The sequence below is a fragment of the Ranitomeya variabilis genome, chromosome 4 (genome assembly GCF_051348905.1).
Source record: "Ranitomeya variabilis isolate aRanVar5 chromosome 4, aRanVar5.hap1, whole genome shotgun sequence".
Taxonomy (NCBI): domain Eukaryota; kingdom Metazoa; phylum Chordata; class Amphibia; order Anura; family Dendrobatidae; genus Ranitomeya; species Ranitomeya variabilis.
The window spans coordinates 287156521-287168902 of NC_135235.1; the positions used below are offsets into that span (position 1 = coordinate 287156521).

The 12382-nt window shown below is 43.5% G+C and overlaps 1 protein-coding gene across 4 annotated transcripts in view; it reads left to right on the plus strand.

The window, feature by feature from the left end:
- Positions 1-12382, plus strand: part of CFAP74 (cilia and flagella associated protein 74) — a 153126-nt gene that overhangs the window by 68893 nt on the left and 71851 nt on the right. For all 4 annotated transcript variants that reach the window (XM_077250108.1, XM_077250109.1, XM_077250110.1 and 1 more), the window contains exon 21: positions 4642-4763. In XM_077250108.1, coding sequence (XP_077106223.1) covers positions 4642-4763 — 122 coding nt within the window. The remainder of the gene's footprint in view (positions 1-4641; positions 4764-12382) is intronic.

The window sequence follows — 12382 nt, forward strand, 5'->3', positions numbered from 1 at the left end:
CAGGAGGAGGGGGATAGATGGAAGTACTGAATGGGCTACACACAAACGTAAAATGACTTTGATTAGGGAACGTGATAGGCCGTTCTGAACAAATGTGTTATGAGCGAGCGCCTAAAACTATGCAAATTGTGAATGGTCCTAATACTTTGGGGTAGAGCATTCCAGAGGATTGGCGCAGCACGGGAGAAGTCTTGGAGTCAGGAGTGTGAGGTACAGATTAGTGCAGAGGTTAGTCAAAAGTAATTTGCAGAGCGCAGAGGTCGGTTAGGCCGATAGACAGAAATGAGGGAGGAGATGTAAGTGGGTGCTGCACTGTGGAGAACTTTGTGGGTGAGAACAAGTACTTTGAATTGTATCCTGTAATGAATGGGCAGCCAGTGTAAGGACTGGCGATGAGCGGATGCGTCCGAGTAATGATTAGCTAGATAGACAACCCTGGCTGCTGCATTAAGGATAGACTGGAGAGGGGAAAGTCGAGTAAGGTGGAGGCTAATTAATAGAGTGTTGCAGTAGTCCAGGCGGGAGTGGATCAGGGCGACAGTGAGGGTTTTTGTTATTTCCATGGTGAGAAAAGGGCAGATTCTAGAGATGTTCTTTAGGTGTAAGCGGCACGAGCGGGCAAGAGACTGTATATGGGATCTGAAGGAGAGATCGGAATCAAACGTAACACCCAGACAGCGTGCCTGCTGCCGGGGTGTTATTATGGTGCCACCCACGGAGAGGGAAATGTCAGATTTAGGGAGGTTAGTAGACGGTGAGAGCAGAAGAAGTTCAGTTTTGGAGAGGTTGAGTTTCAGATAGAGAGCAGACATGATGTCGGATACTGCGGACAGACAGTCACTGGAGTTCTGTAGTACAGCGTAAGGTCAGGGGATGACGTATATAGTTGTGTCGTCGGCATAAAGATTGTACTGAAAGCCAAATCTGCTGATGGTCTGTCCAATTGGGGCCGTGTAGAGAGAGAAAAGAAGGGGGCCAAGGACTGAGCCCTGAGGTACCCCGACAGTGAGAGGGAGAGGGGACAAAGTGGAGCCAGAGAGCAGAACACTGAAGGAGCAGTCAGAAAGATAGGAGGAGAACAAGGAGAGAGCAGTGTCCTTAATGCCTAGTGACTGGAGCCTAGAGAGTAGGAGAGGGTGGTCAACAGTGTCGAAAGCTGCAGAAAGATCGAGAAGAATGAGCAGAGAGTGGTCACCGTTACATTTTGCTGTCAGAAGGTCACTTTGATGAGTGCAGTTTCTGTCGAGTGTAGGGGGCGGAAGCCGGACTGTGAAGGGTCTAGGAGGGAGTGAGTGGAGAGGTAACGGATAAGGCGGGAGTAGACTAGGCGCTCCAAGAGTTTAGAGATGAAGATGAGATTGGAGACCGGTCTGTAGTTATTTTAATGATGGATAAAACTTTACTTCTTTTTCATTACCTGGAAATTAATTAGTTAGTTTTTTTTTACCTATTTCTTCCCATTAGTTTGTCACCTGCCAGAAATCAAACACGTCCTATTGCACTGACCATACAAAAGAAGAAGCGTGTGCCTTCAAAATGCGTCAATCCCGAAATCTGTTAAAAAAAAATAATAATTACTGTACATTTAACCCAAACATTAAAGTTTTATTTGATTATTCAGATAAAATTAAAGCTAGAAATTGAAAATATATAAAAATTGAAAAATATTATCACAGGCAAAGATAATAATAAAAACAAAGTCCAAGTTTTACCATCAATGCAAGGTGTATGCAAAGAAGCAGGATGCGGGGAGAAATATGCTGGCGATGTCCAGAGCAACGGCCATTATGCATTATTAAAGTTAAAGGCTATGTACAACTTTACACAGAATTTTTTTTATTGTTAATTTTCCTTTCCTAAGTGCAAAATTAAGCAACTTTCTAAATTGTCTATTTGTGCTACTCTAGAGTATCTGTAAGTCCTTTACCTAGATAAATGCTCTGGAAAAATGTGAAAAGTCATTAGATCTCCTGATGGTTCTCTGCCCCCTTCCTCTCTTCTCAGTGATAGTGAGGGGGTTGTACAAAGATTTCTACAGTGTGAAGATGGGAGAAAGTAGCTACAGTCTGAGGGAGGGCCAAGAAAACAGGCTATAGATAAGGGAAAAATCACTTGAAGAGAAAATTGGTGATAGCGAGGGGGCTGTGCACAGATTTCTACAGTGTGAAGAGATGAAGAGAGGAGAAAGTAGCTACAGTCTCAGGGAGGGCCAAGAAAACAGGCTATAGATAAGGGGAAGCGCACTTAAAGAGGAAATTGGTGATAGCGAGGAGGTTGTACACATATTTCTACAGTGTGGAGAGGTGAGAAAGTAGCTACAGTCTCAGGGAGGTCCAAGAAGGGGAAACGTATTTGAAGAGGAAAGTGGTGATAGCGAAGGGGTTGTACACAGATTTCTACAGTGTGAAGAGAGGAGAAAGTAGCTACAGTCTAAGGAAGGGACGAGAAAACGGGCTATAGATAAGGAGAAAGCACTTGAGTAAATTAGTGCAGGAAGGAAGCTGTTCTGATATATGAGCTTTTTAAGACTGCAACACCCTGAACACTGTGTCAGTGTGCAAAATCATTCATGTGAATTGGACCGTTAATGTGCACATCATTGTGGCTGTGGCTTCAGTGCGGGTCGCCTGAATGAGCCTTAATAGTTTCAGTTGTAGCAGCCAACACTACTGGAAATAAAGGTATCCAGACAGTACGGTATTTCAGATTTATACACCAAATGATGGCATGCAATTACATTGTAGACTATTGTGCTCTCCCAACTTTGGGGCAAGGCATTTTTCTGCTTCAGCATGACAAAGTGAAGTCCGGTTTACAAACAGTATGGGAGAACTTGCTTAACCTTCGTGGATCCCCGAGCAAGACAACATCAAACACCTTGGGGTTGAATTGGGATGTTTGTCTGTAAGCTAGACGGCACCATACTTCATAAATCATCTCTAGTCGTAGATGACATGGAGTCATGCTGATTTTTCAATAAAATGGAATACACAAATGTTTCAAAAGAATATTTCTTTTCAGCTCCTCTTTCCTTCCAGTTAGTTGTGAAATGTGATCAGAGAATTTTCCTAAAATATAGTCGAACCATAAGATCATTACTTGTTTGATCTGGTACCCAGCGGCAACAGTTAGTATCAGTCTTTGCTTCAGCTTCTAAACTAATAATCAGTTGGCTAAAACTTTTCTCAGACTTCCAGCTATCTCAGTACAATTCTTAACTCATGTTTCTTTTGTGGCTGCGTTCAAAGATTCTTAATTTTTAATTGTCTGTTTTGCAATGTTTTATAGCACAAATCACATTATAGCTTTAGGCTTTCAAACATTTCCAAATGATGTCAAACCCCAAAATATCTGTACTCTGTCTCCCACCTATTCAGCATATGGTCTTATATTGCTAAAAAAAAAACCATAATGTATGGCGCCATTAATTCATATGTGTTATCTTCAATTAAATCCCCAAAATATCAACACTGTACACTGCAAAAACCATACACTGTACAGTGCCATGCAAAATAACTATCACCGCAGCACTCAAGCAATACCAACATGCTGTGCCCAAATAACAGCTTTATAAAAAGCCTTAGGGTATATTCACACATGTGGATTTCTCAGCTAGAAAAATCTACATGTAAAAAACGCTGTGGTTTTTGTAAGATACACATTTTTTTTAAGCTGCTTCGATGCATTGTTTGCGTGTTTTCCATGTGGTTTTTGAAGAGTTTATCATTTTTATATGGTGCGGTTTTTGGTGCCAAAATCTTTACAAGAACCACAATAAAAACTTGAAAGACGCACTCAAATTTACACAAAGAAAAGGCTCATTTTCTCATTCAAATGAGTGAGAAGTTTGTTGCAAGCAGATTTGAAGGATTTTTTATGTGGATTTAAGCAAAAAAAAAAATCTCAGAATTAGAGATGAAAAAAACAATTTGCAGTAATCTGTGGTCCCATCCGATGGGAGACCTGAGAACTGCTTCCTACCTGCTGGCATCTATTGCTGTTTTGTGTTGATTTGCCGGCCTGGTGAAAAGCAGCGTATGCCGGGATGTAGGAGGCCATTCTCAGAGCCACCACCTAACAGCTATGTGTTAATGATCTGGCTTTTGGACTGGGTCTTGCAAATTGAGTTGTACAAACTTTCCATGTAGTGTCTAAAATAAACTTCTATACAGTTAATATCATAATTTATGGTGGTCCCAAGTCTCGAGTGCCAGACCATATGTGATGACACCTGCAGGTTGTTCACCCTACGCAGTCAAATAAATTGCACACTCCTAGCCCTGGTTTTCAACACTGATAAAAAAGGAATTAATTTACACTTTACTATACAAAAATATATATCGGTTGGCCTCTACTGTACTTCTGCATTCATCAGATTGCATACTGAAACATACATTCATAATATTTGGGAATAAATTAGGCATGTTCCAATATTCCGGAGATATTCTTCGCTACAAAAAATTGCTTCTAGGAGAAGGAGCAAAGTTCCTTTTGGAAACTGTGACTCATAATGGCTCCATAGTACTGAACCATAAAGAATCTATAGGTTTCCTGTATATGGCCTAAAGTTGGGGAGGTAACACTGATGAAATGACTATGAATTATCCTGTTCATTCATGTGAAGGATGCCTTTGTTTTCAGATTGTTGTAACAGCCATTGGTTCTGCTATTGACGTTCCTGTGTATGTTCCAAAATCCAACATTGACCTGAAGATCTGCATGTACGATCGCCTTTATCAGGACAGCATTCTCGTTAAAAACAGGTACGAGAGCAGCTCTGATGTCACAAGCGTGATAAACCTAATCACGGCAGATTGAATACTAAACCAGTTATCATCATATGATTAAAGCACTTGTATGAGTGTAGAAACAATTCCCTAAGTTTTTTGTTTTTTCGTGCATACAGCTTGAGGTATATACGTTGAGGACTAATTAGGAACTATATATTACATTGTCTTCATAAGATATTATTCTTATGTTATTTAAAAGGATTTAAGAAGATTCTTTTCTTTAATGTCTTAGAAAGGAAATAAAACATGTATATTTTTCTAACTATTTTTTTTATTCTATCACTACATTGGACCACTAAAACAATTTTAAACTGTGTTCTCCTTTTCGTAGAAATTATTTTTACATATTGGACATATGTTTTATTTCAACTGGGGCGGCAGTATATATAGCTATTTGGAATGGAAGTGGCTTTCTTTTTTATTTACTCTTGCTTGCCGCCCACAAGGTGATAAAAGACCTTTTCGGGGAATTAAAACATTGAAATACATTTTCATATTGTCAATTTCAATTGCCTTCAGTTCCAGAATAAATTTAGCCTCCTGCTGGAACTATAGATCTAATCTGGGTCTGCTACAGCCCAAGAGCTTCTGCTCCCTACCGTTGATCATGTTATTGCTCATTCAGTGCTGTGTATACAGGAACTAGGAAGGCAGAAATGGTAATAAACCAACTTTGCCTTCTCATTGTGGAGTCCGGCTGTGTCTGACCAGAGCTGCCCACTCCTGCAGCTAGTTTCTCTGTAATGATGATTTAGAACATCTCTGCAGAGTAAAATGTAGTCAATTATGAGCCTCAGCCTCGTAAATTGTAAGTATGACTTCTAACGCACACATAAACCCCTGTGTGATCCGGTGAGTCTGCTTAGAGGGCACATGATCCAGAAAAGATCGGTGCGACTCCGGAGACCGAGTAAGTCGGTGACTGGTAAGTATTTGAATGCATCTACACTACATCACATACATATTTAGAAGGGATTAGGGGGATAACATTTTTGCAAGGAGTGTTAATCTGCTTTCCAGCTTACTTTGCCTCCAATTTGTGTTGCAAAGTTTTGTGGTTTTGAGACAATATGGTATTATTTCACGCCTAAAAGAATGTGGGTGCATTTGTTAAAAGTAAACATGCTCATTGCTGCAGACAATAACAGACCCCATGAGCTGCGGCGAAGACTCAGCGCTGGACCTGATACGGGTGAGTAAGCCACAGTTTTGTTTTTAAAAGCCAATTGTAGCCGTAGGTCAGGAATTTTCTGAAACCGGAAAACACCTTTAAGTTTGCGCTGTAAGTTAGACAGCATTAGGAAACAATGGCCAACACTGCCTACATATAGACCATGTACAGTTGTGTGAAAAAGTGTTTGCCCCTTCCTGATTTCCTATTCTTTTGCATGTTTGTCACAGTTAAATGTTTCAGATCATCAAACAAATTTTCATTTTAGAAAACGATAACACAAGTAAGCAAACACAAAATGTAGTTTTAAAATGAATGTATTTATTATTAGGGGGAAAAGACATCCAAACCTACAGGGCCCTGTGTGAAAAAGTAATTGCCTCCTAAACTTAATAACTGATTGGGCCACCCTTAGCAACAACGGCAATCAAGCGTTTGCGATAACTGGCAATGAGCCTTTTACAACGCTCTGGAGGAATTTTGTCTCACTTATCTTTGCAGAACTGTTGTTCCGAGCAAGAACCGCCTTTTTAAGCTCATGCCACAGCATCTCAAGATTTTTTGTTAGACAGCAGAATTCATGGTTCCATTTACCACAGCAAGCCTTCCAGGTCCTGAAGCAGCAAAACAGCCACAGCAGCACAGAGAGAGGGGATCCGCCCTTCAGGGACAGGAAACCTATAGGATAAAAGGGCGGTACCTCTCCCCTGCATCAGTTTGGTTTCCTGTCCCTCACGGGGAACCTACTAGGATCGGTACCTTATGAAGAACCCGGAGTTGGTCAGTCGAGTTATGGCAGCGGGGAGGCCCCTGTCACGGCTGGTGTGGTGTCCGATGCTGCCACTGCTGGGACCGATGGGTCTGCAGTGTGCGTGGGGGGAAGCGCAGCCACCACTCCGGATAGGAGGTAGAGGCTTCTGGGACCCGGCACGCCAGGATGAATACATGAGGTGCACCAAGATGGCCGCCGCTCGGATCTAGTTCTATCCATTTTCGGGTCCCGGGCAGCGCGCACATGTCCAGAACAAAGGAAAAAAATAAATAAAATGGAGGCGCTTTCCCAGTGACGCAGCCATAGAGGAGGGGGCTGGTATTGGCGCCAGGTTTTAAAACAAGGTGGACAACGGAGTTCCTTTGCTGCATGCTGTCCAAGGGGATAAGCCATGGAGGACAGCAACCAGCAGCTCCAGCCACCGCAGCCACTACAGCAGCAGCAGTGCCACCACCAGCGCAAGCCGGATGCGCAGAGGAAGAGGTCTTCTGCTGACAACCGCAATACTCGGTCCAACAGCCATTCCACGCAGCATAGCAAAGGCTCCAGTGTTGTAAACCAGCCAACACCACCACCTACGGATCTCATACAGGATCCTACGCATCCTCCAGAACCGGTACCTGTGGCTGCGCCAGATGGGTGAGTGATCTTCTTGAATGTTCACTAGTATAATTGGGGTCCCCTCTTCTCTGTTTATTTTAGGCAAGGAAAATAATGGGGAAAACTAAACACAGAACTTGCCCCCTGTGCGAAAAAGCTTTACCGCAATCTTGGGATAAGAAGTTGTGTGACTCCTGTATAGGACAAGTCCTCTGTGAGGAAACCCCAAACTTCGCCTCTGAAATATGATCTGTAGTAAAATCAGAGGTAGAGACAGTGTTTAAATCCCTTAAAGAGTGGGAAAGGTTTAAGGGGAAAACCTATACCCTATTTCCACTCTGATTCCTCTAGTTCTGACAGGGGAGACTCAGATAGACGGGATTCCTCCTCCTCTTCCTCGGATAACGAGAGCGGAGGTTGCCACTGCTTTCCTCTAGATGAAGTCGATGCACTTGTGAAGGCAGTAAGATCGACCATGGGGGTGCTGGATCCCCATGCTGATAAGATGGTTCAGGACATAATGTTTGGAGGATTAGACAAAAAAAAGTCTTCCCTCTTAACGAAAACATCGAAGCTTTAATTAAAAGGGTGTGGGAAAAGCCAGAGAGGAAAAACTCGTCGGTACCCTCCCTTAAAAGGAAATATCCCTTCATGGAATAAAGCCCCTAAACTTGACATAGCAGTAGCTAAGGCCTCAAAAAAATTTGCGTTGCCCTTTGAGGACATGGGAACCCTGAAGGATCCCCTTGACAAAAGAGCGAATACCTTTCTCAAAGGGGCCTGGGAATCGGCAGGAGGATGTTTAAGGCCAGCAATAGCAGCCGCATGCACTTCTAGATCCCTAATGATTTGGGTTGATAATTTAGAAAAACAACTGAGGGTTGGCGTGTCCAGAAATAAGGTGATAGAATCTATTCCCATGATAAGAGGGGCGGCGGCATTTCTGGCAGACTCATCAGCTGACTCGATTAAACTCACTTCTAAATCAGCAGCCCTATCAAACGCAGCTCGTAGGACATTATGGCTAAAAAGTTGGCCAGGCGACCTACAAACTAAACAAAAACTTTGCTGAATCCCATGCGAAGGGAAATTTTTGTTTGGGGAGACCCTAGATGATATTTTGCAAAAAGCAGGAGACAAGAAAAAAGGGTTCCCTAACCTGGCCACACCATTTGTTAAGCGGCCCTTTCGGAATAGGAAGTTTTTCCGGAAACGGCCCCCAAGGGAGCAGAAAAGATGCGATGATGGAAAAAGGAGAGATAGGGGGTTCCTTTTTGGTAATTCCTCAAGAGATAAAAAGACCCCTAAGTAACATCTCCCCCAGGGTGGGAAGGAGATTATTTCAGTTCCTCCCGGCCTGGGAAAAAATCTCAACCAGCCTCTGGATATTGAATTTGATAAAATTGGGACTTCAAATAGACTTTACTTCCCTTCCTCCCCAAAATTATGTGGTCACTCCGCTGAAATCCTCACCTCAACAACAACATGCTTTAGAACAGGAGATTATAAAGCTCATAAAGCCGTCATTCAGGAAGTTCCCCCACTGGAAAGAGGGAAAAGTTTTTATTCCCCATTGTTCCTAGTTCCAAAACCGGACGGGTCCTTCCGCACAATAATAAACTTGTGGAAGCTAAACAGTTATGTGAAGAACCAGAGTTTCAAAATGGAATCAATAAAATCAACGATCAAAAACCTGTTTCCGGACTGTTTCATGATAGTGTTGGATCTCAGCGACGCTTATTATCACGTCCCCATCCACAAGAACTCCCAGAAATACCTCAGACTAGCAGTAGTCATGGAAGGGGAAGTAAGGGAATACCAATACAAAGCCCTTCCCTTTGGCATATCAGTGGCACCCCGCATATTTACCAAATTGATAGCAGAAATGATGGCCCATCTAAGAGAAAAAGACATTTTGATAGTTCCATACTTGGAGGACTTTTTGATTGTGAGCAATTCAGCCCAACACTGCCATCAACAACGCGACAGAGTGATAAAAACTCTTTCAAAGTTAGGCTAAATCCTCAAAAATCAAAACTAGAACCAACCAGAGTTCAAGAGTTTTTGGGCCTAACCTTGGACTCAATAACAAGAATGTCGTCTTCCAGACCAGAAAAAAAAAAATAATTAAATCTTAAGTTAAAAGCTTGCTCAAACCCTCATATGACCTTAAGAAGGGCGATGCCATTACTGGGGTCCCTGTCTGCCTGCCTCCCAGCAGTCCAGTGGGCACAACTCCACAGGAGAGACCTCCAGTGGGACATTCAGAGGAATCAGATTACACTAAGGGGGCGTCTAAAAGACCACATGACTCTAAATTCAGCAACTATTCATTCCCTAGCTTGGTGGTTGGATCCCAACAACCTGTCAAAAGGGGTCCCTTGGGTAATACAGGTATCTTGAATAGTTACCACAGATGCAAGTCCCACGGGGTGGGGAGCTCACCTGGGCAACAGTGTCACTCAGGGAATTTGGACGGGTCAGGAACACAAGGCTTCCTCAAACCAAAAAGAACTCTGGGCGATGGGCCGCGCTCTATTATCCTTCCTTCACAGCCTACAGGGGCATCATGTCCGGGTATTTTCGGACAATCAGGTAGTGGTAGCATACCTGAATCACCAGGGGGGACCAGGTCTCAAGCCCTAATGAAGGCCACTTCCGAAATCTTCAGTTTAGTAGAGAACAACTTCCTAATCCTCTCTGCGCTACATATAAAAGGAGTAGAGAATCAGAAAGCAGACTTCTTAAGCCATACCCATTTAAAACAGGGGGAATTATTATTATTATTATTTATTATTATAGCGCCATTTATTCCATGGCGCTTTACATGTGAGGAGGGGTATACATAATAAAAACAAGTACAATAATCTTGAACAATACAAGTCACAACTGGAACAGGAGGAGAGAGGACCCTGCCCGCGAGGGCTCACAATCTACAAGGGATGGGTGAGGATACAGTAGGTGAGGATAGAGCTGGTCGTGCAGCGGTTTGGTCGATTGGTGGTTACTGCAGGTTGTAGTAACGGACATGGAATGGACATTAAATCAAAGCATCTTCGATCAGATCACAAAACTTTGGGGGGTCCCTGTAATAGACCTTTTTGCCAATGTAGACAACAGAAAAATAAAAGAATTTTGTTCTCTAGACCCCAGGGGGGCCCTCGGGCGCTGGATGCATTTGCGATTCCCTGGACTCAGGGTCTCGCATATGCCTTTCCCCCTCCTATACTCATCCTGGCAGTTCTGCGGAAAATCAGTCAGGACAGGGCGAGGCTCATTCTAATAGCCCCCTTCTGGCCCAAAAGGACCTGGTTCTACTGGCTGAGGATGCTATCGGTCACCGATCCCTGGGTCCTTCCGGATCTTCCGGACCTCCTATCACAGGGACCGGTGCTCCACCCCCAGAGAATCTCCACTTGACAGCATGGAATTTGAAAGGTCACTACTAAAGGGAAGGGGCTTTTCGGATAAATTAGTCTCCACACTATTGAAAAGTAGGAAATCTGTAACCACTAAAATCTATGGAAAAACCTGGAAAAAATTTCTGTCCACCTCTGGGGTAAAATTACAAGATGGGGTCCCAGATGCTAAGGTGTTAGAATTTCTACAAAAAGGTCTAGATCTGGGCCTCTCAGTAAGCACCTTAAAAGTGCAAATAGCAGCTTTAGGGGCATTGTACAGTGAAAATATAGCTGCTAACCCTTGGGTAACACGTTTCATTAAAGCTGATATTAGATCTAAACCCATAACCATAAAAAGACTACCAACTTGGGACTTAAACCTAGTCTTGTCAGCTCTAACAGAACCCCCATTTGAGCCTATAGAGTCAATACCCCTTAAAACCTTATCACTTAAAATGGCCCTTCTCGTAGCCTTAACATCTGCCCGTAGAATAAGTGATCTCCAGGCCCTGTCCGCAAGGCCTCCCTTTACACAAATCCTGGATGATAGGGTTATCCCAAAAACTGACCCTGCCTATCTACCCAAGGTTGCGTCCAGTTTTCACAGGTCCCAGGAGATAATCCTTCCTTCCTTCTTCCCAGACCCTAAAAATGAGAGGAAAAATTCCACACATTAGATGTGATTAGATTAGGTGTCTAGCTCAATACTTAGAATCCAACCAGCGGCATAGGAGGGAAGGGTCTCTCTTTATCTGTTTCCAGGGACCCAGAAAAGGACTCAAAGCGTCCAGGGGCTCTATAGCACGCTGGATAACAGATGCGATAGCCTTGGCGTACTCGTCTACAGGAAACACAGTTCCCGAGGGGCTGAAAGCGCACCCTACAAGGGCTATGGCGACCTCCTGGGCAGAAAGGTCGGAGGTATCAATAGACCAAATCTGTAAGGCAGCCACCTGGTCATCACCTTCAATCTTTTTTAGACACTACCGTTTAGACCTAGCCTCTTCATCTGACTTAACCTTCGGAAGAAGGGTTCTGCAGGCTGTGGTCCCTCCCTAAGAAATAATCTCTGCAATTCTCTCTGTGGTGCTGTCATGGGGGACTGAGAAAAGCATAGTTACTTACCGATAATGGTATTTCTCAGAGCCCATGACAGCACCCGCTTATTCCCCCCCTCATCACGTGTGCGGTGAGCACTTTATGTTATGCGAAGTGTGCTTTATTAATATAGACACGGTGTACACCTCTTACGCAGTATGTTAAAAGTGTATATTTTCTATTGTCACTAACCTGGAGGATCTCCGATGCCCTGTAAACCAAACTGATGCAGGGGAGAGGTACCGCCCTCTTATCCTAAAGGTTACCTGTCCCTGAAGGGCGGATGCCCTCTCTCTGTGGTGCTGTCATGGGCTCTGAGAAATACCGTTATCGGTAAGTAACTATGCTTTTTGTCTCGTCAGTCTACAGAGTATTCTCCCAAGAGTCTTGGGAATCAAGATGGTTTCTGGCAAAATTGAGATGAGCCTTTATGTTCTTACTGCTCAACAGTGGTTTTCGTCTTCATACTCTGCCATGCAGGTCATTTTTGCCCAATCTCTTTTTTTATGGTGGAGTCACAAACACTGACCTTAAATCAGGCAAGTGAGGC